This window comes from Falco rusticolus, chromosome 6 (genome assembly GCF_015220075.1).
Source record: "Falco rusticolus isolate bFalRus1 chromosome 6, bFalRus1.pri, whole genome shotgun sequence".
NCBI lineage: Eukaryota > Metazoa > Chordata > Aves > Falconiformes > Falconidae > Falco > Falco rusticolus.
The window spans coordinates 28,895,905-28,919,538 of record NC_051192.1 but is presented as its reverse complement, the minus strand read 5'-3'; the positions used below and the strand labels follow the sequence as shown (position 1 = coordinate 28,919,538).

General features: G+C 40.9%; 2 protein-coding genes across 3 annotated transcripts; both read right to left on the bottom strand.

Annotated features, from left to right (window-relative positions):
* Positions 1-1,841: 1,841 nt before the first annotated feature.
* RWDD1 (RWD domain containing 1) lies at positions 1,842-13,630 on the bottom strand. 2 transcript variants are annotated; one of them, XM_037392495.1, is made up of 7 exons: positions 13,422-13,630; positions 11,524-11,589; positions 10,165-10,295; positions 9,013-9,156; positions 7,850-7,982; positions 6,069-6,131; positions 1,842-4,353 (listed from the first exon to the last, which is right to left on the bottom strand). In XM_037392495.1, the coding sequence occupies exons 1-7, from the start codon at positions 13,492-13,494 to the stop codon at positions 4,241-4,243; spliced, it is 723 nt and encodes a 240-aa protein (XP_037248392.1). In that variant the 5' UTR covers positions 13,495-13,630; the 3' UTR covers positions 1,842-4,240. The 2 variants fall into 2 exon arrangements, with proteins under 2 accessions (XP_037248392.1, XP_037248393.1); XM_037392496.1 differs by having other exon boundaries at positions 10,165-10,218; positions 13,422-13,480.
* A 3,799-nt stretch (positions 13,631-17,429) lies between these two features.
* Positions 17,430-19,507, bottom strand: CALHM4 (calcium homeostasis modulator family member 4). Its single transcript, XM_037393146.1, has 2 exons — positions 18,950-19,507; positions 17,430-18,177 (listed from the first exon to the last, which is right to left on the bottom strand). Exons 1-2 carry the CDS (start codon positions 19,505-19,507, stop codon positions 17,773-17,775), a joined length of 963 nt encoding a protein of 320 aa, XP_037249043.1. The 3' UTR covers positions 17,430-17,772.
* Positions 19,508-23,634: the final 4,127 nt, after the last annotated feature.

The following is a 23,634-nucleotide window of genomic DNA, read 5'->3' as shown; positions in this document are numbered from 1 at the left end:
GGCTCAGTCATGCAGGTGTACCCTGAGCAAGCTACACGCAAACCAAACTGACCTCCTGTGCCTCTCAAAACACATAGGTAGTTTTGGTAGGGCTGGGTGCATGAGTGCTGGAGGTGGTTGTGGGATATCTGGAGTGATTTGTGGGCTCACATGGCGGTGTTTTGGGGGTTGCTGCATCCAAATTACAATCAAGCAGGAGATCAGAGCAAATGTGAGTCAATGATACATACCTCCTTTCAAAGGTAATAAATTACTATTTACCTACCTAGCAATAGGGGACACTGCTGTGATGAATTCTGCATTCCTATTTCTGAAGCAAATGCAACTGAGCAACCACCTGGATTCACCGTCATCTTGCATGATATCTAAAGTCTTGACATGCCTAGACCTGTGTATTTCCACACAGGTTCACTTTATGCTCTAAAAGTGGTCTACGCATTTTTCAAGACTCCATTTCTTTAGTGATTAGTAATTAATGACTTGATCATGCATTCAGCGGTGATTTATGACTAAAGCTTTCACATCTCAGCTACTAATCTGTGCTTGTACTTTCAAGGCCTCTGCTGTGCTAGCCTGCTTGTGCTCTTGGGAACCTCTGCCATCATCCTTTCATTTTCTTCAGCAGCCTTCAGGACGTAGCCTTTGGATAACGTAACCAGTGTTTTGTTAGCATACATCCTTTTCCATGTGCTTCAATGATACAGTCAGATCATCTTTCCTTCTGGAACTTTGCATCCCCAATACCAAGAAAAGTTAAAAAACAACCCCTTCTGTGACTTGTGTAACCACCGCATCCCCCGACCTTCGAGTCGTCACTGGTCCCCTCGTGGAAAGTTCCCTTTTCCACATGCACGTATTTACCCTGGCCACAGAAAAGGTAAAACCAGTTCAAAGTCAGAAGCCTAATGCAGGCCTTTTGCTGAGTTTGCTGTAAGTACGAACAGAACTCCTGATTACAAGTAGGACCTTGATCTTTACTCTTTTTTCCGAAGATGGGAAGTCCCAGCATAGTAATACAAGCCACGTAAACCTCACACTACACTGCCACAGCCCAATGGTATCAGCTCACTCGATCAGTTCCAGATTCCAGGAACATGTACTGCAGAAAGTAAAACTGAATTCACGGTGATAAATGCGTTTGCGTCAAACAACTGAAAAGCCTCTCCCTCCTACTCCAAGCCAAGTTGCAAGGCTCTGAAGGGCTAATAAAAAAAAAATAATAAAAAAAGTGAAGTAGCATTTCACACCCTGTCAAATTCTGCAAGAAGAGAGGGAGAACACTCACATGACAGCTCTCCCTCAGGATCTAGGGCATCAGCATCTTGGATCCACGCAGAGTCTACTGCCTTGTCCAACAAGCTTTGAATCTGTTTCAGCAACCACACAGTTTAAAACGTGGAGGTAGCCTGACGGTTTTAAGTCCCCTAGGAGAAGGGCAGAAGTTGATTCTCCCCACAGGAGATGTATTTCGAGCTCTCCATTTTTGGCCAAAGGACAAGGAAAAAAAACCCCAAAACCCTAGAGACACATACTAGGAGTTTGTTTGCTTTAAAGCAGATCGTAAAACAATCCTAATTTGGATGCAAAATCCTAGGTTTTGCAGCATACCCAAGATTGTATTCCCCTACAGCACCATCCTCTGAATTTTACTAGAGCTCAGGCACCACTATTGAGAAAGTTCAGCATGAGCAAAACTAGATTAGCTCCGGTTGTAGTGCAGTGTTGCAACCCATAACAGTCTCCCTACATGCATTACAGGGTACGCTTTGGACTTCGTTAAAAGCAAGGTACAAGCAAGGCTGTCAGCACCATAATTCTGAATTACTAAAATCTCATCAAAGTTCATCAATGGAATTTTATTAGATTAATATGAATCAGACTTCAATCTAATCCAAAGTGCATAAGTAAACTTTAAATATCTCACCTAAACTTCTACCACCAAAGAAACCTTACCTCATTCCATTTCAGCAATCTAAAACACGCAAACATAGCCGAGCTTACTCTCAGTCAAATTCCCTTTTATTTCACAGATGTTAATTGCTAACAAAGCTAAATGAATCTGAAGTTCAGATTGAGTCACTGAAACTTGTTCCAAAGACTTGGAGGAACAGACTTTATGCAATTTTTTGTCACTTCAAACCTTATTTCCTCTGCTTTGAAATATAAGATGTAACAGTGAAAGTGTTTTCACATTTTAACATGTTTCAGCTACAGACCCTCTGCCTGAAAACCAATAAATATGTTAGTGTGAAAACAGACTAGAAAATTTCATTAATCTAGAAATGCCATTAACAAGAAACATTTTTTCATACGTACATCATTCTTGTCAGTGACCCACTTGGAAAATTTTCTCAGATTACCACATTTTGCACAGACTACACTGCATTCTTGGATTCAGTTCAGATGTAAAGAGAACTAATTCACTCCTATGAAAAAATGCCAGTTTTAAACATACATTGCTGAAAATGAAAAGCAGCCTTAGGAGTTAAATATTTTTATGCAGCTGAATTGAGACATACCAGAAGTAAATTAAGACCAGTACTGAAGAGCATTTTAAAGCATCCTAGCAATTACACAGGAAGCTGGATGTAGTCACTATGAATCTTTCAATCCAACTGTATCTTTGGAAAATTCAGATTTAATATCACATTAGCTCACATTTTTTTTAACATATTTGGTAACTGCTGGAACACAGATCTCGCTTATTGCTTTGAAACATACAACATTATCATTGAAAACTAGATGCTTGTTTAGAGCTCTTAGTAGCCAAAATTAAAAAGATCAAATAGAGGACAGTAGGAGCAAAGGCACATGGTTAATTTATAAAAGTATTTACAAGGTACTTGAACATTTATTTCTACCTAATAGAAACTCATTCATCTTGAATACAAAACGAAAAGACTACTGAAAACATGTTAAAGGAGATCATCCTAAACAGGTGCTCTCAAGCGATATGAGCAGAGAATCTTATACACCATTAAATTATTTCCGGAATTAAATTCTGAATACAGTATTTCCAAATATTGAATTCATAAATTTATTATTCCTCTAAACACTGCAATACTTTAGTGCAACCCTCTTCAAAGGTTGAAGCTGGTGCAGTTAAGGCAGTCTACGAACAGTATTTCAAAATTCAGCACACAGTGTTTAATCATTGAGGCGCCTGGTGGTTCTCTATTTGGAGAGTTGTCTTTTGAAACCTTCATCCATAGTCATCCTTCTAGCTGATGGAGTCTCAAACACTGCATGTTTAAACGCCACAGTTCTCGCAGTGTTTTGGGGTTTTTTTGGAGGTGGGAAGGGAGGAGTCGTCTAGCATCAAGCTGTTGGCTCCATACACAACTCTGCAGGATGGTTAACATCCGTGAGTTGATGTGTAGCTTTCCTGTACATTGTGCATTTATAAGCTGCCAACACGATGCTTCTAAAACAACACCCATTACATTCAGACCTTTAAGAACCCTATAAATCCTGGTACTGCACTTCACTTATTATGTTTCCTCTCTGAACAAATCAACCAAACTTTTCAAGAGGACTTCCACCTCATTCTGATTTTTTCCCCACAGATTTGAACTAGTCATTTTGAAACTACTGTACTCAAGGACAGCAGAAGATTTTATGTAGTAGTTCTACTACTATGTAGTGGTATGGAAAGCATTTCCATGCAACTTTATTAAAGTGATGCCTTATTAAAAGGTGACTAGAACTGCCTATCTACAGCTGCTAGGTTGTGGTACCAGAACTGACTTCAAGTGTTACAAAATTCCACACAAGAAAAAAACATAAAAAAAAATAACTGCATAGTATGTGATCCCTTTTATTCACCAAAGCTGCCCATGTATGTCCCAGGTGGAAGATAGCAGAACAGCTGCTCAGCCTTCAGAGGCAGGTGTCTTCAGTACTTGCTATAACATCTTTCCATCTTGCTCGTTGTCACGTCTCTTCAAAGGACAATTACAGAAGTGGGAGGGAAAAAGTAAGAGCAAGTAGAATAGCATTTCCAGACAGATCAAAATTTCTAAAATTTTTCATCTGAAATATTAAAGTTAATTTATTTATTATGAAAGTCAGCAGAAGACCATTCTCCTGGATTTAAAATATCTTGGTTATTTTCTTTGGGGAAAAAAAAAAAAAAAGAAAACCAATACACACTACTAAAACCACAGATACTGTGGCTTTCCTGCCTGTCCCTCTCTGCTTACATATGTCCATACTGATGACAGAGCCAGTTCAAAAAAGTCTAATCGCTATCTAAATTAACAGGGTTGTAGTCAGGGTCATCCTCTTCATCCTCCAACTCCAAATCATCCATTTCTTGGAATAAAGATTCATCGACCTCCACACTGTTTCCAGCTGCAAAGAACACAAAAATAATTTATTTTCATGCAAGTAGGAAACCAGTACCTAACTACAAAATAAACAATGCTTTTTTGTATTTATTCTTCAATGTAGGTAGCTGATAACTGACTTAGACATGTGGCTTTTCCTTTTCCATTTTATCTTTTTACAACTAAAGTGAAACTTTTTTCCCTCATACCAAAACTCAGACAAGACAAAAGTCACACAGGACCTCAGAATGCACTGGGAGAATTTATAGATCCTAGAAGCAGAGATCTTTTCTCCCAGGTACCATCAAAGTAGGAGCTCAGGATCTCAGGTGCTGGAATAGTTACAATCATAGCCACAAAAACACAGGGTTTATTAAAAAAAAAAGACACCCCCCCAAAAAAACCCAAGCAACCCTTACACACCATTTTATATGCCTACATACATACATTTGCTTTCAGATTTAAATTTTAAAAGCTTTGTATGGTTTCACACTTTCTTCTGAAAAAGATGATGCTGACCTAAGGATAAAACTGGAGGATTATTGCTGTTTTATTTGTGACTATCATCAGTGACATCCTCTGGCCACTAAGTAATGTTGTTTTCTTTCACTAGATTTGAAAGAGCCTTTAAAACCATCTCCTTCTAAAAGATAACAACATTATCCTGTTTAAACTGTAAAAATTAGAATTACTTATTACACAGTATTGCAATATTAAATTGCAGTTAGTAACCTGTTGCATTGTTGATAGAATGCAAACAGCAATAAGAACAGGAGTTTTTAATCACAATAGAAACAGGATTAAAAATTAATCCATTAATCGCAAGTCATTTGGGCACAGAGCCCAAATACAGAGGTCTATCAACAACCCAGCTTCACTTCAGACATTTTAGAGGAAGACAAGTTTAAATTATGCCCCCTAACTAAAAGAAACTCAACTCCCTCATTACTACCATTTCAAGTTTATACTCACTGATGTTCATAAATGACTTTTACATTGTAACTTGAAGAGAAAATTGTTGACTCTTCCACGTGTGTTTTGCAATACCAGTAGATAATGCAGCTACATTAAATAGCTGTCTTAACTCAAAAATCAGTCTTTTAAACAAGGATATTAAAAGACAGTACAGAAAATTAAGTTGATAAGTGACTGTGAGTAGATTTAGTTGATTTATCTCCAACATATTTTCCAAGTTTAACATCTTTTGGCACAGGTTTACAAAATTTTCAGCTGGCACCAGGTCAGACATTTTCAGTAAGACAATAAATAAGTGTGCACAAAACCATTAAGAACTGGGTTGCACAGATGCAATCAGCATTTCATTTAACACCAATTGTAAACATCTTGCAGGTCAAGATTCAGAAAGGAGACAGAATTTCAAGATCTGTGCTTGAAGTCCGGGGTAAGAAGGCTGGCGGTTATGTCTTTTTTGGTTTTGCTTTACTTGTTTTTGGTTCTGCTTCCAGTCCAAAAACTTGAATAGAAGCAACAGAAGTAAAACCAACTCAAGCTCAAAACTGCAAGTAAGTACACTTCAGCATCTTGAAACTGTTCTGTTTGTTTTTTGAAAGAAACTAAAAGCACTTCAATTTGCAAAACAATACTTTTAAAGTTCTTCTAATGTAAAAAGTGGTATCAAGGTAAGATACTAGGACAGAAATATAATAAGAGATTTTGCTTAGGAATTTTGACCTATTTTAAGCCACTGTCTTTCAGTTGTGGAAACAAACAGAAATTTACCTTCCTCCAAGAACTGGATGTCAGAGGTGTCAAGGTTGTGATCCATTTCAAACAGCTGCTTACCTACAAATAAAAGTAAAAAATAACATATTAGCAAGTCAAAATCTGAAATACTGACCAACCTAAGGCAACAATAGTTAGCACATGTATTTTAGGCTTTTAAAATTAACCATTTTGAGCAGGGTGAGGTGGGCTTTTTTTGTTTGTTTTTTGTTTTGTTCTGGGTTTTTTTAAGCTACTTATTCTGTAAGTTCCCCGTTCTAATTTTTTGAGTATTCATCCAGGTTTCTTCCATGCCAGCAGGCTTCCTGCTCTCACATGTGAACGGGTTACTGTTTCTTACAGTCACTAAGGCTTTAATAATGGGGGTTTGGAAATTTTACACCATATTGCCCCAGAGCCTGTGATCAGTTGTTACTGCTTCAGTCCTCATCTTGTATTCCACAAGAAATCCTCTGTGGGAACAAGAAAGGAAATTAGCTGCCTCCTCCATCAGTCCTCCTCATTCAAAAAGCAACTTGGATCTACACACAAATCGCCAGCTTCTATACACACGTATCTGTGAAGGAAATACTACACAAAGCAAAGTAGAAGCCTTTCTAATTGGGAGGTAGGGGAAGAAAAACTCAGGACTCTTTCCACATAAACCATAATCTGTCTATATTTGCACTGCTTATGCAAGCTTCTGCCAGCAAGACTGGTTGGTGTTCACAGTAAAACATTTAAGACACCTTTTACTTCTACTGGGGTTACACTCACGACATCTGAGAATAAATCTGGGTTTAGTTTTGTAAAGAAAACTAAACCAGACTTGTATAGAGGAAAACAGACACAGCATGTTAACAATTTTAAGAACAAGAAAACTAGAAGCAGCCTGATTTCTACTATTTCAGCTTTGCAGATTCCCAAATGCATTCCCTTCAGAGGGGAAGCAAACATGTCCCCTACCCTGTACAGCTTTTCATGAAACTACCTACCATTAAAATTTCTATCTCTCTGTCAAATTTCATCCAAACTAGTCAAAAGTTTCAAAAGCCTTCAGAAGGTTGGAGAAAACATAACAGAGACACAGCATGATCACATGGTCATGTTTTCTCAGGTAATCAGGTTAAAAAGTAGATCCAGCGTCACAGGAGAACAGGTCCAAAGCTAAGCCATGGAGTGTGGAGGAGAATGCCCAAGATTACTTCTATTATGAGAACCTATAGGTAAGAAATTTCCTCCACATTTTGCCCACTGGATACAGAATTTGCTTTCTGCTGGACAGACCGTGATCTGCAAAACACAGAGCCCAAAACCACTGATATGACAAGCTCTTCCCCAAAAATATCAGAGCCATTCTCACTAGGCATTGTTAAGCTTGTCACAGCAGCAGCCAGCCTCTGTGTTGCTTCAGTCCTGCAACAGCATCCCAAACTGCCACATGCGCTTGAATAATCTAAAGTCACTGTATGATCCAGTGCAATAAAGGCAAAAATCAATAAACTGATGTAGATTCTTTCTTTCTGTTGTTTAACAAACCCCAACTATCTCTACCAGAATAACACCTGTCAGTAGCAGCTCCAATTGATATACTGTCCAGCACAGAACAAAGAAGCTTAAACGCACATTTTGGGAACTTTTATGCCTTCAGCAGAAATCCTGTATCTATTAGCTTTGTATTTAGCCCAAATTCTGCACTCAAAGATTTCACATGACATGGAGTACAATAATGAAATACTGCATTAAGAGCTGTAGTCCAATAACATTGCAAAAACTTCAGGACCAGTTTTAAGTCATACCACTTAATTTATTTTTGCCCGCTTGTTCTTCTTCTTTCATTTTTTTCCTTTTTATTTCTAGGAGTTCTGCATCAAACTTTGCTTTCCAATTTAGGAAGTTCTCAATGGTAACAGGAGTGCCATGAAAACGTTGCTGAAAGAACAGAAAACAAGGATGCAAACATAACTTGCAAATCTACAAGTAAAGACGACCATTCTCATAATTATTTAAATCACAACATTCCAGAAGCACTGCTTGCTGTGAAGTTATTCTGAGAAATTAATCCTAACCCTGAGAATATACAAAGAACACATTCTTACTGTTTTTTTGTCATGGGACTCTCCCTTCAGACAGCTGCACTGAGGTGGAAATTCTTACAGAAAAGCCCTGCGTACTAGTATTGGACGTACAACGCAATAATTAGGAACACACCACTAATACAGGTTAACCATAAGTACACAGAACTTCTTATCAACTCTTAACTGCAATCTACACTGAAATATTGTCTGTTAAAATACATAAGCCCTTCTGTCTTGTTCAGACAGAAAAAAGGATATTTTTTTCCAGCTATTTTTCTGCCATTTTCAGACATACTAAACCTTCCAAGTACCATCACGCTCTAGCTATTTCTCAGGAAGGAAGTGAAGACTCAGTTGTTGGACTTATGGCACATTCCATGAATGGAAAAACTATTTCACAGTGGCTGGAAGAAAAGACAGGAGCAGGGAAGACAAACCAGTCTTGAAGACTGGTCCCACTGCTTCCACCCTACCCGCTCAGTCTAGCAAGGAAGACAGACTTCCTCAGACCATGCAGCCTGCATGCAGCACGCCACATTCTAGGCCTTTTTTGGTCCCCATTCCTTCTTGCCTCTTCAAGCAAAAAACTGGCTACAGCGACTTTGATTTCATTTGGGAAAAACCTCTGCCCCTGCCTTAGGAAGTAATGCTAGAAATGATCGTAAACATGCAATAAATCTCTGAAAAGACTGCCTTAGAACACGGAGGGGGGAAAAAATTATCAGTTAAATGCACTAAAGAATCTTCTAGCCCTTCAGTTTTAAAATGTGTCAGCTTTGGGACTGATGTTCCTCTCCCAGCATAACTGAGAATTTCTCCTGCATCAAAACCATGCATTTAAAAAAAGTGGGAAATTTTTACTTGAAAACATTATTTTTACATACTTTCTCTTCTTCTTCTGCTTCTCTTTCTTTCTGTTTCTTTTCCTCTTCTCTTCGTGTTTTTATTTGATCCACTATTTCATTTAATTTCTCCTGTACTGCTGAGACTAGAGTGAAGATCATTACCATTCCTAAATTTTCTTCTGCCTACAACACAAAGAAGTCAACTTCAAACAAGGAGAACCTCAAACCTTCAGCAGCTGAATTCCATTGAGTGTGTTGCGAAAGCAGTATGCTGTGAAAAGGCAGGTAACACAGCTGAGGTGCTCTGCGCCAGCCTCAAAAGCTGGCTGTAAAATTCAAGTCAACTGCCCAGTTAAAGTTACTCCCAAACGGGTGCGCAGCAAAACACAAATGATGAACACCTCTGTTCAGGTTATCAACATATTATAGACATCTGGAAGGCTTTTTCATGAATAGAACAAAACTTATATTAGGAATACAACTCCAAGATATGAGTATCATAAATCATAAGAGACAACAGGACAATAGTCACTCAGAACTCCTGCTTTCCTGAAATGGCTTATTCCTTAATGCCACTCTATGCCCCTTTGAATTGGGACAGTTTCCCAAAAAACCCCAAAAACATAAGTTGATGGAAGGAAGGTTATATGAAATAAACCGGAAGGAACGTACATCTACTTAACATATTACAGTCATTTTAAGGCAGGGGGGACTTTTCAAGAATTCCTGAAACAGAGAAAGTGTTTCCTTCTCACTCCTTCACAATGCAAAATCCCAAAGGTTGAAGAGATCCACCCCCTCAAACAGTTATGTTATTAGAAAGAATCAAAAAAATCAATGTAGCATTTTTTAATCTTTCCAAAGAAAATTAAAGTGGCTTATTTCCACAAATACTATATATACAGTTAAACAAATTCACCTTAAACTAGAACTGCAAAAGCTGGGAAGACCTAGAGCACTTCCGTTTCATTATTGTATCTGTGCACACTGAATTAGCCCTATATTTTACCTCATTATCATAATTTACCTCAATATCATTTACCAAACTCAAACCTCAAAGTCAGTCCCTACAGTATGGAATAGGTTTCAAATCAGTAGCACACATCTCAGAACATAACTGATTTGAGAGAGAACTTCTGGCTAAAGTGTGAAGTAATATCAAGCCGAACAGAGATATTAAGTGTTCCTTACCTGTTGTTCTAGTAGCTTTATTATGTCCATGACATCATTATCATCAAGATTCTCCTGTGACACAATTTCATAAAGTGGAGTTTCATCAGGATATTTTTCTCTATAGGTAAACTTAAGGGTTGTTTGGACAGCTACAAGATGAAAAAGCATATATTCTTACAGTGTTAACTCTGTAACTTTCATTGTATATTTTTCTATTGCATCAGCAGCCTAAACATTTTAATATATAAAATACTCTTGTCTAAAAGGAACGGTCATCTTACTTTTTACATTTTAACAGATGTTAAACTATATGAACAGATTTAAATATAATGCAAGAGTTCTGAGAAATTAAGATTATGTTTATCCTTATATTACCCAATTATTAAAGGCTATTAATGGGAAAACCTTCTGTGGTACAGTGGGTACTACAGCAGTAACCTCTTTTCCCTCATATTCCACTTAAAGCTGGAGAAAATGAGGAACAGTCCTAACAACAGATCTAGAGAGAATCTTAGCATATTAATGCATCAAATACTGTGTGTCTGGCTGGGGTATCAACCTCCGTGTTGGGTACCAGAGCTCCACACAAATCATATGACAAGGACACAATGCCCAGTAGAAGTTATTATTAAGCAGAGAACTGGCTGAGAATGCATTCAACCTGAAGCCACCCAGAGCCAGGATAACAGAAACAAGGCAAAAGAGAATCAAGTTCCTTTCAAATATACTGCCAGAATACCAGGGGAAAAGCCGCCTTTTAGTTCCAGACTCACAGTTCTGGCAGTCCAGCAGTCTCTTTAACACAGACACCTGCTCCAAGCAGGACTTCCTCCTTTAAAACTGAAGCAGACAGCACCAGTTTCTTCCTTCTGATCCAGTAACCCAGAAGAGCAGCTCTCAAACTTACTTGGGGCAAGGCTTGCTTACAAAAAGCCCATGCAATCACCGATACCAACAAATGCATAGGGAGTCGGGACCCACAGCTCTTCACGCTGAAACTGCTCTTGAGGACTGCATATTCACAGTACACAGACTCAGCTCTCCCAAGTGGCTGGCATACATACAGTGGCTAGAAAATCACCTCACAACATGGCTGTAAACTACTACGGGGATGATGACAATCCATAATACTTTCTGAAGCTATGCTACAAAGTATTGGAGGTTCAGCATCTCAGAAAGTAGCCCTAGTGAGAGTGCACAGTATTTCTATGAACTAAACACAATCACCAGAATCCTTGAACTACATTTTCTGAGGAATGCTTGCTGGATCAGGCCCCCAAGAGCCTCCACTTAGGTGGAGGTATACCTAGTTGCTGGTGATAGAATTAGGCTTACACAGAAACTCCTCCTATATATGTTAAGAAACGATCAACTTACTTTCATCATTTTCTCCTGCTTCAGATGTCACAGTAATTGTGAAAGTCGTCGGCTTTTCTGACAATACTGTTCAAAGAATGAAAAAGAAAAGGAGAGATTCCTTAAAATCAGACAGCAAGTTCTTCACATCATTAAAACTGAACTTCTCAAAGACAAATGAAACAAGGATGCTCCTGATACAGTGTTAAGCATCTTTTTACACTATTAATAAATACTTCTCAGTAAACAGCTATTTTCCATATGATGTGATGTTTGGAGTGCTCTTTGAATGAAACCATATAATATCAAAAAGTTTCTTTCTTGGAAAGTTTTCTCGTTTGGAAGTTTCACTTTTCCAAAAAATGCAAATCCACCCACCATCAAACAACTTCTGTTCATGCACTGGATGCATGGAGAAAGTTCCCAAAGCTTATTTGCTTTACTGCACCAGGTATGTGTGATGAGCATCCACTGCACTCTTGACCCTGGGCTATTTTGTAGTATGTCTGCACCTATTTCTGTATTTAGGACAGCTTAATGTAACAAATGCTTCTTAAACCAGAAAAGAAACACATAGTGCTTTTCTTCAGGAATGTACTACCCAAGTAAGTACTAGAATGAAACTGCATGAATGAGGCAGCTAGAAGACAGACAAGCAGTTCTACAGAGATGCAAAAACCGCAAGCTCTGTGATCTAAAGTTTCACAAACTAGAAGCCTCATTGCACAATTGTGGGTTGCAGACCCTATCCTCAGATAAGGACTGCTCTGTGTCACTGTTATAACCTGTACCAGATCTACTACATATATGCTTTCACAGTATTAATTGAATTTTGCCAGATTCCTAACATACCACCAACGTTTTTCCTCCGTCTTCTTTTGGGCATAAGAGCATTACATAAACGAACAGTAACTCAGAGTAAGTATCAGCGTAGAAGCTATATGAAAGTATATTACTTCCATATTGGTATCAGTGATTCAGCATCCCCAGCTACCAGAGATCAATTCGTGTACCTTTAATGTAAAACTGAAGAATCTAAAAGCTTTTTAGATTAAAGCAAAAGCAAATGTAATGGGCAAATGTCTGTATGATGAAGTTGCTGCCAAGTAAGATACTACGGGACCTCAGGCAGAGTAGATACCGTGCAGGAAAGAAACAGAAAATACAAAATTTTTTTTCACCGTTACAATTCTTTGGATACTGAGCACCATAAATCACATCGGATTAGCTGCTACAGCAGATACTCTTAATTGACGGTAACTAGGAAGTCCTGAACATCTGACAAACCAATGTATCCATCATACGAAAGTTTTAGCAATTTAACAATTTAACACACTGCACCTGGGAACTAAAGCTGGCCTTTGCTCCACCACACGTCTGCGATGGAGCATGGCAGACATCGGCAACGCACTTACAGAGCAACCGGCACCTTCAAGCACACCCGAACGCCCGGTGCTGTGAGGGGCTGCTGCCGGACAGGACAGCCGGGCAGCGCACAGCCCATGGCCCGACTGCCACCGCCCGCGTCTTCGGAGAGGCTTCTCCAAAGAGCACCTTCCACCAGCCGCCACCCGGGGCCCAGCCGGTGCCCGCGCTGGGCGGCGGTACCACGGCGTCAAGCACCGCCCAGCCGGCCACCGGTACCGCCACGCCGGCCGCACGCACCGCCGCGCACCTGGCGAGAGCCGCCGGCAAGTGCTTTGCTTTCCCGTCCAGGGAAAACCAGAAAAAAAAAACCAACAAAAAAACAAAAACAAACAAAAAAAAAGAAAGATACCCTGAGCGCGTGCAGCTAATAGCGCGCGGCGCCAGGGCGGGCACGGCGCAGGGGGCGGCTGCGCCCGCCGGGGCCTCCCGCCCCTCCCTCACACGGCCGCGGCCGTGCGGCGCAGCCAGGCGCGGGCCCCGCCGCCGCTCACCCGTGAACGAGTCCGGGTAGATGGACTCCAAGGCCTCCAGCTCGTTGCGCTGCTCCTCGCTGTAGTCGGTCATCGTCGCCCGCCGCCGCCAACGGCCATGGGGCGCCCGCCCCCAGCCGCGACCCCCGCCCCCTGCCTCGGCCCTCCGGCCCGCGCATGCGCGCTCCGCTCCGGCAGCGGCTAGGCATGCCTGCCGCCGCCCGCGCGCCATCGGCGGTGGATGCCTTTGGGCTGGAGGGGCGGGAGGCCGCGCGGCACGTGGCGAACGTCCCGCACGGGCGCTTGCGCGCGCGCACGCTGCTCGGGCGAGGGGCCGCGCCTGAGGTGAAAAGCGGTTGTGCTTTGCCTGACTGAGCTTCGGTTGTCTTCACAGAGTGATCAAGCGCGGTGCCCTTTGGTCAGTTAATTCTTGTACTTGCTGCTGGCGCTCAGCTCTGGGCGGAACGGCCCTGGTGCGTTACCTGACCCGGCCCTGCTGGGAACGGCGGTGTTCTGAGTGCGTGAGGCTGCAGGCTCTGTTACTTAGGCTTCTGAAGGTGTGTGGACCCCCCCCTAGAGGCAGGCTTCAGAGTGGCTGTAAAAAGTGCACTGTTAGGCAGGTATTCACTCTTCATCGTTTTTTTCATTGAAAACTCTTAGGGGTCAGCAAACGGGAGGGGATTCGAAACTTCTTCTAGAAGTGGTGTGAGAGTGCCATGGAAGCAGCTGAATGCCATTTCAGCCTGAAATTGGATGTTCATTTGGTGAGCTGGAAAAATCGGTGGTACAGCTTGGAGTTAAAAAGCACTTGCAAGCTTCCCAGGAAACACTCGCTGATTTCAGAAATCCGTCGCATAAGCAGCATCGTTATGTAAGTGCAGAACGGGAGCTGCCAAGGCTAGCAGTATTGGGAGCTCCCATGCTTGGCGGGTGTTACCCGCAAGGATGAATTCAAAACTGTTGAGGGTTAAACAACAGCAGACCCTGATGGATAGCGGGTACACAGAGTAGCTTTAAAGTGCATCAGTTTGCTGGATGTATGGCTGGCACTTTGCCCCTAGGTGCCCTTTAAAAACCCAGGGTTTCCAGAAAACTTTTATTGTGGACATGAATAGAATAATTTTCACTTCAAGTGAGCAAACTGCATTTCTAAATTCATTTTGGGTAAGATGACTCAGGTTTTAGCAGACACAGGTAGACTCTGTAGTACCAGCCCATTCATTTTTCTGTAATCATGAATTCTTTTGAAAGCTGTGACTTCACTGCCAATCCATGACATGTTTCAGGGAGCAGAGGTGTGAAGGGAAATACACCAAATCACCTATAGTACTAAAGCTGTATTTGGTACTATGGATTAATATATGCTAACAGGGTTGATAGTCTATTTATAGTCTGTATATTGGTAGGCTGACTTCAGAATGACAGATACAGCTAGTACTTCCAATCAGGATTTTGAATTATAAACTATTAAAAAAATACAGGGCAAATAGTAGGTAGGCAAAATCAGAAAACTTGAAGTTTAATTTAAAAGTTAGTTTAGCAAGAAATTAAAGTAATTTGACAGTTCACTTTTTCTCTTAGCTGCAAATATTGCATCATTTTATAGTGGCACTGTAAAACACAAGAAGTGGAAAGAACCCACATAGACAGCAGTTAGTATCTTGTCATGCAAATCCAGACACAGCCTAGGGTTTTTTTTGCCAAAACTTTCAGATACACAAATCAGGTGCATGTATTACAGATTACACTTCTGTCTTACTTAAATAAAAAAACACACAAAGATTTTTAAAGTTAAATTGGACATTGTGTTTACTAATAGTGGTACTTTGCTTCCTAGGGAGATCATACGAAGAGTGCAGTTCTGTTACCTTGTGTTGGGCTTGTGTGGCAAGGTTTGGTAGTGGGGTGGGGGGCCTACAGGGGTGGCTTCTGTGAGAAGCTGCTAGAAGCTTCCCCTGATAGAGCCGATGCCAGCCGGCTTCAAGACAGACCTGCTGCTAGCCAAGGCTGAGCCCATCAGCAACAGTGGCAGTGCCTCTGGGATAATGTATTTAAAGAGGGTGGAAAAACTGCACAGCAGCAATTGCAGCTGGAGAGAGGAGTGAGAATGTGAGATTAACAGCCCTGTGGACACCAAAGTCAGTGCAGAAGGAGGCAGGAGGTGCCCCAGGCACTGGAGCAGAGATTCCCCTGCAGCCCATGGTGAGGCAGGCTGTGCCCCTCAGCCCATGGAGGGTAACGCTGGAGCAGGTACCCACCTGCAGCCTGTGGAGGACCCCACGCCGGAGCAGGTGGATACCCCAAGGAGGCTGTGACCCTGTGGGAAGCCCACACTGGAGCAGGCTCCTGGCAGGACCTGTGGCCCCATGGAGAGAGGAGCCCAGGCTGGAGCAGGTTTGCTGGCAGGACTTGTGACCCCACAGGGGACCCACGCTGGAGCAGCCTGTGCCTGAAGGATTGTGCCCTGTGGAAGGGACCCACGCTGGAGCAGTGTGTGAAGAACTGCAGCCCACGGGAAGGACTGATTTTGGACAAGATCATGGAAGACTGTTTCCAGTGAGAGGGACTCCATGCTGGAGCAGGGGAAGAGCGTGAGGAGCCTTTCCCCTGACGAGGAAGAAGCAGCTGGAACAACGTGTGATAAACTGACCACAACCCCCATTCCACCCCCACACTACTGGCAGGCAGGAGATAGAGAACTTAGTGAATGAGTTGAAGTGGGGAGGAATGGGGAGAAGGTGTTTTAAGCTTTGGTTTTATTTCTCATTATCCTTCTCTGATATGATTGGTAAGAAATTAAGTACCCCCAAGCTGAGTCTGTTTTACCTGTGATGGTAATTGGCGTGTGATCTCTCCCTGTCCTTATCTTGATCCACCAGCCTTTTGTTGTATTTTCTCTCCCCTGTCCAGCTGGGGAGGGGAGTGATAGAGCAGCTTTGGTGGGCACCTGGAATCTAGCCAGGATCAACCCACCACATACCTAAAAGTTTACGATTCAGATGAAATACACATCAGAATTTGTAAGAATTTGTTTAGTGATGTAAAATATGCATAATTTTCCAGTTATTCAGCACATACATTATTTGCATTTGATGAAGTGCTTGCTTTTGTTTAGAAGTTTAAATCTTCAAGACCAAACACTTTACCAAGATCTGCAATTTAGCTTACTGTTGGCTCCTAGTAAAATGTACTAAGTAATTATATTTTTCCATTTCAACGCTCTGGGGTCACTTACTAACAGCAGATAACTTCCTATAATCTAGCATATGGCTTTGTAGCACACACATGGACATACGTACATGGCATAGCAATCCAGGAAGCATTATGAAGAACTATGGTATGCATTCCCCCGCCCTTAGAGTTAGAAACTTCTGGACAGGGAGTTGGAGAGATGAGATGCAGTAACTGCACATCATACCACACTGAATTAACACAAAAATATTACTAAGCTTTCTTTCACTAAGTTCAGCAAGAAGTTTTTAACACAGTAGTATTTATGGGCCCAGTAGTACAGCTAGATTGTAAGTTTTTCTGCAGACAAAGCAAACCTTACTGCAGAGTGAGATTTGTTTCCCATCCTGGTTTGCTATTTGTACAGTAGGCAAGCACACAAACAGCTGACAAATTGTGAAGTATATCCAAAAGGAATAGGAGACTGACCTTACTATTGCTTTCACCCAGAATACATTTGAACTCAGTTTTCTACAGGTGAAGTAGGTGTTCATACAGCTGTTGCGGCCCTCCATCCTGTGCTTTTCAGTGAGCATTTTATCTCCTTACCAGAACTGAAAGTTCTCTCATCACTATGTAGACTCAGCCTTTGTTGCTGACATTTCCCTATACATTTCTTCTGTGCTGCTGTTGCCACAGGCTTAGCTCAGTACATTTTATTCACATAATACAAGAAAGATGTGGAAGAGAAGGCATTTCTGCTAGGGGTCACTAAGGTAAAGCTGGATAACCTCTTTTGGTCTGTGCAGAATGGAACTCATATGATCCAATCAAAGTCTAGCTAGTATTTTCAAAGTGTTTTTTTTTTTTATGGAAGGAAAGAAAAAGCATTTGGGAATAACGTTCTCTTCCACTACATACTCATCCTTTTAGTACAAATATTAGAAAGCAGAGAGCTGCAGCCTGGAACAGCCTACCCTAATCTAGACCTAGACCATCACATCCCACAGGAATCACACACAGTCAGAAAAGGCTTCTGGAAGCATGTGCTAAAGGACTACATTAGCAAGACATACTTGCTCACATCATGTAGCAGCGTAATATGGTATCGGGCATTGAGAAGTTCCAGAACAGCTCAGGTCTGACGTGGAGCTAGACACATTCCTGTTTTTCTGCAGCGTGTTGGTGGGGGCTCAGACACTCAGTGGTGTGTTTTGATCACAGGGTCCCCATCAGTCTTCATGTATTTTCCATTTACAGACTCCTTGAGAGCCCAGTCATGGAGGAGGCTGTAGTCGTAGTGCTCCTCATCCACTCGTTTTAGAAAGGCCAGACCAGAAATGGCTTGCCACTCTCTGAGAGATGGGATACGGATTTCCTTTACATTTTCACTCCCTGGGACAAAGCCAAAGAACTTCCTTACATGCTGCATGGCAAAGAGCCTGGAGTGCTGGTCTGTTGCTTCATCAAAGAGCTCCTGCTCATTATGGACATAGTTGCTCCAGTATCTGAAATGTAGAAAGCTGAGTGGGGAGAAACAGCTCGCCAGGCAGTAAGACAGGAAGACAGTGATGACTACCACAGCAATTAGAAGCCAGCCAGCCACCTTAAAAAGAAGAAAAGAACAGAACTGTACAGCTGAAAATACAGTAGTAACTTCTGAGCATCAGAAAAATCTGCAAGATTATCTTGCTTTTCCTAAATAAGGTTAACAAGGTACAAGCCTGGTAATAGTGTGTTGCCATTAAACCCACTAGAGGTAGCCATGTAGTAAAGTAGCTTCTTTCTGTCAAGTTTAACAAAGTTCTGTTGTGTAATTTGTTAAGGATTTTGCCTCCACAGCTGTTACGGAAGCCATCCAATTCCTAGCCTATATTAGTTTATAGGCCTGCCTGTTCAAAACCAATTTTCTCTGAAGTGACAACTAAATGTTATTTATATATAAATGTCACCCTGTTATTTATCCAGTATGTAAGTTTTTAGAATTGAGTCTGATCTAAACCCAAGATTTTAATACGCTTCATGTGGAGCTCTCACAGCCTAGGCCCCTTAGTCACATGTTTCTTAGGTCTGAATGAAGGAACTTCATACCCTCTCTGGCTCTTGAACTTCTGTTTGTCTTGCTTGACAGTACTTTTCAAGATACTACACAAGGAAGAATACATCCTCCAGTAGCAAGTAATAAACAGGACAACCACAAATAGTAATTTATATACCTCAAGTTCAGTTCCACTTAGAGGAACAAAGTGGGCTTCACAAAACACAGATTTGGCACTTGAGGCAGAAGATACTGTTTTTTCCTATCACTTGGTCTGCTGAATTAACTCTAGTTGTCATCGTTAGCTCTGCAGGCAATAGAAGCAACATGAGTTACTCACTTGTGACTGGTATCGGAGTAGAAGAATCACTTCATCTCTGGCCCGGGTCAGCTCCGGAGGAACTAACTGACTGCATGGAAATGCAGCCAATATCCTTCTGCGTTCACTAGCAGTAACATTAGGATTAGCTCCGTAATAATGCTCAGACACATACTCACTCACAGCACAGACATAATATGAGCCATTTATCAGGGTCACTGCTAGCCATGTTACTGGAGCAACCAGTGCTCTCCCAGTGATGCTGCACAAGACAAAGCAGACCAGTTTGCATTGCAGTAACCGGTTTGGTGTAGCCGTTTCCTCAAGAAGAGACCTTTTGCCTGTAACCAGCCTCCAAGTCTGGTTATTTAGAGCATAGCCAACAACCAGAAGAATCAGTGCAGGAACTCCTAGGAAAGCCAGCCCATAGATAAGGTTCTGCCCAACGTGACAGGGACAGCTGAATGTAAAAAAAGAGAAAAGTTGCTGCCCACCAATTGTCAATATTGCAATTACAGCATTAGCAATAACAACCTCTTTGCCTTTTAGAAAAGTTAACCACTTTGGAAGTAAAGTCATTTTAGATCTTTTGCTTTAAGTCAGTGCTAGCTTTTAGTTATATTTAACTAACATTAATGGCAGACTAGAGTAGAACAAACTCCAACAACATAAATAAAAAAAACCCACAAAACCACTGAGCAAACCACAAACAAAAACCCCAAACACAACACCAAAACAGCCCTGCTAGTCTTGCTGCTCCTACTAATTCTTGATTCTACTCTATGATAACTAGAAGCTTGTTTACTAGCTTTAAAAATACTTACAAACTTCCAATCATGTGTTTTAACTGATTCAATAATTTATCTCAGTAGTTCTGGAACATTCAGCTTTTTGGCAATTGTGAGCTCTGCCAGCCCCTTGCTAGTTGCCTGAAACTAATTTGGATAACATGCAGTGCTATCAAACCAATGACTACCCTGTTAGGGTTAATTGGCAAGCTGTTTGCTAATCAATGGTAATTAGCAGAAGCATGGCAGGGGAGTAAGGAGGGGAAAAAAAAGGAGATTTTTCAGTTATTCTTCATAAAAAAGCAATCAAAGCAGGCCTTGTCAAGTGGATTGATTATAGAAACTGAAGAATTTAAAATTTAAAATGTAACCAGGAAAGAGGCCATAAGTTGCATAAAGATTGGAATCCTAATGCTATTTGTATTTAATGTAAGTTCTGGGCAGTTTGGTCCCCAAACGCTGGAGTCTGAGATGTAGTTAGCACTGGACCGTGAGAATTCTAGTGTTTCACCTGTAGGTGGCAAGAAGCTAGCATATCTCTTTTCTGACTGAATGTTTCCTTTGGAAAGATTTTCTTTTTGGTAATGTGTAATCTGCTATTCACACAGCGTCAGGCCAGCTTCAGACATGCTTATGATAATAGCTGGCATTTATTTAGCATGCTTGCGATTACAAGTTCTAAGATTTTCTGTCAGTATTGTCAGTCTCTTCTGTGGACAGAGGTAGAAATTTTTCAGTTAAACATTTCCAGGACTGTTTTCTGAATACTGGGAGTCATGATCTGGGCTGTCAGCATCTGTCACAAATCAAGCCTTAAACAGAGGTTAATTTAGAACGTTTCACTCCTGCTCATTTTCTCAGGGTTGCGCTTTGTCTATGGTCATGCTATCCAGTAGTTCTCTACATTGCATACCCTAAGCTGATCTGAATATGCAAATACTTGTGTTTAAGTTCTGAGAAGTCAAACTGCCTGTAATATAAATATTTTTACCAAGAACAGAAAAAAACATTAGGCAGAAAATCTATGAGGAAAACAGCCACCTGTAATGGAAGACTATCTCCAGCATGTGTGGACTTGGTCGCATGATATAATAGTGTTTGACTGCACAGTCTCTTCTCTCCCCTTGCAGAGAGGGTTGCTAATAATAACTTTCAGCTCAAAAAATAGTTTTAAGACCCATGGTATCTGCTTGCGTGGCAGAGGTAGTCTCACAGCTGTTACATGCATGGATGGTGTGTTACACGTCTTGCCTATTTACTAGGCAAGACCTTGTTCCTCCAGTGCACTTTTAGGGTGGACATCTGCTTGTCTCATCTCCAGTCACAATCTGTGAAAGAGGTTCTCACTGGTAATTGGCCTTCAAAACTATGTGACACTATTACACAAAATTAAAAGTGATAGAGAAACACGCTGAAACATCCAGCAGCACTTTGCCACAGCTTGTCTGGAACCTGTTGTTAAGTTCTTGGTTGTTTAGGCAGAGAAGTAGCACAACAAAATGCCAGTGCTGGTTGAACACTGCCATTTTGAAGCTTCATTTTCTCAGTATCATGGGATTTTCAATAACTTTTTTTTTGGGTTTTTTTTGGTTTTTTACAGGTGGCATTATATTTTGGAAAAAATTACCTCCTTTAAATTCAGTGAAATAAACCCATCAGGCTATTACAAAATTATTTTGAAGATCTGTTTTATAAGAGTCTTCTATTATGCCTCAGTTCATTTAAAAATCTCTAATTGATTGCTGCTGAGCTTTCTTTGAGAGCCCATGTCTTATTTTGTTTATAAGGGAGGAAGGCTTTCCCAAGCATCACTTGTTTACTCGAGAAACGCATTAGATGTGCAACTGAAGAGATGTACAACACTGAAATATTCATAGTCAGCCTAAGGCTGTTTAATGAGGCAATTTATACAATCAATACAACTTTGTTCTGCTGCATTTTCACTTCTTTGGCATTTACTTTCATGCTGTGCTGTGAATAATCCTGCTAGGTCATCCTATTATGGAACAAATTACAGGTTTGGATCCAATTAAGAGCTTGGGCGGCACATCAAACCTTTAAGTACTTGCCTTTGCAGAGGAACCTGGAGTCCTGAGGTAGACACTTAGGCTCTTTATCCAATGCCCAGGAAGAGTTAGGACTGAATGCAATCCAAAATACCACTACCTGAGGTGACAGCCACCTTGCCTCTGAAGCAGAGAGATGCTTATAGCTGACATCTGAGGCAAACAGGATATGTGGGCAAACCTTAGCCATGGTTTTGCTTGTCTTTTTTTTTTTGCTTGTCATTTGCTTGTCATTGGATGATTCCTGTGAAGTCTATGTTAAGTTTTAAAACAGGTGCCAGATAATGTGCCAGCCTCTACTACTTTCATAGGGCTGAAAGTCAGACGATAATTAAGAAGGTGGTTTTGTTCTGTTCCTGAAGATGTGGGTGCAGTCCATCATTGACTTGTTTCCCTCACTGGAGCCATTGAATCCCCAGTTTATTTGGTCACACCATTTCAGCTTCATTTTCTCAATCACATGCAAACCTTTCAAAACTTAGTACCTTCTATGAATGGCTTCCTATTATATGTGTGAACTTACATGTATATACATGTGCACATATGTATTTTCCAAACGATGTTGTTGTGTTATTACCATGCATTGCAGTGTCCAGTCCACAGTGTTCTTTCATGACTGTAGTAATAATAATGCAGGCTGAAGTAATTCATCCTTACATTCAGAACTGGATAAATGAAATGGTGCTCATTTATGGGAAGCCTTAAGTGCTTTGTGATGGCTTCACTGCAGTGAAATTATGCTAATGATAATCTTTTAGAGATTTTTTAAAAATACAATGCAGCACAATTTCTTAGGGAGTATCAGATGTCTTTTGCAGTAAGATACACATTTGGTGCTTGTTACCAGTTGGAGACAATCTGAGAACAAACCCATCTCAGATTCAATTTAGAAATGCAAGTAATTATCTAGAGAATTGTAATGGCTGGCTTTTATAATTTATTTAAATTTAGATACGGGAAGTACCTACAATAGTTTCACTTATAAAATCGAGTTAGATTTTACAGGGCCAGGAAAGCTCCTGGAAAAAAATGGAAGAGGTTTATTGCATTGTAAAGTTGTCAACACCAGCTTGTTCTGTGTAAAATTAAAGCTGTTAGGATGACTATGTTTTCCACAGAAAAAGCTAAAAATCCTTTTATCTGTCCTATTTTTTCTTGTGGCATTGTGTCATAACTTTAAAATACCATTTTTTAAAGTAAATGAATCTTTTTTATCCAAAATGAATCACATTTGCTGCTTTCTGTGTATCCGGAGTAGTAAACACCTTTAATTTTACTCTAGCACCAAATTTATTAATTAATTGAAATTTAATAACAGCATTGATTCAGATGAGGCCATGAATTTCTACTTCCTTTCCGAGAGGACTCAGTGGGCATATATGTGAAGATAAGTGCTGTAAGGAAAGACAGATACCAAGTTAATGTCTAAATTCACTAGTGATCATAGTTTAAATTTATTGCAAATCTAAACTAATGGAATAGGCCAAATTTACCTCAGGGGAAAACAGAAAAAGTAAGCCAAACCTTCCTAGATGCTGGTAGCAGGCATGTTTACAAATAGGGGTTATAATAGGTTAAGAATGATATAAAATCACCTGCAAACATTGCTAATGACAGTACCATTTGCACAAGCTGGCAGCTGTGGCAGGTACACAGTTCATTCCTCTGGGAGTCTGGTGCTCTAGGGCTGTCCTGCCAGCTTTTCAGAAACATGGTGGTAGTAATGCCTCGTAACATATACTGCTACTGCCTAGGCAGGCATTAACTCACCAGACTAAAGCAGTCAGAGCTGACAGAAGACTATAGCTCCTTTAAGTTGAAAATGATCAATTTTTAATTACCTTATACAACA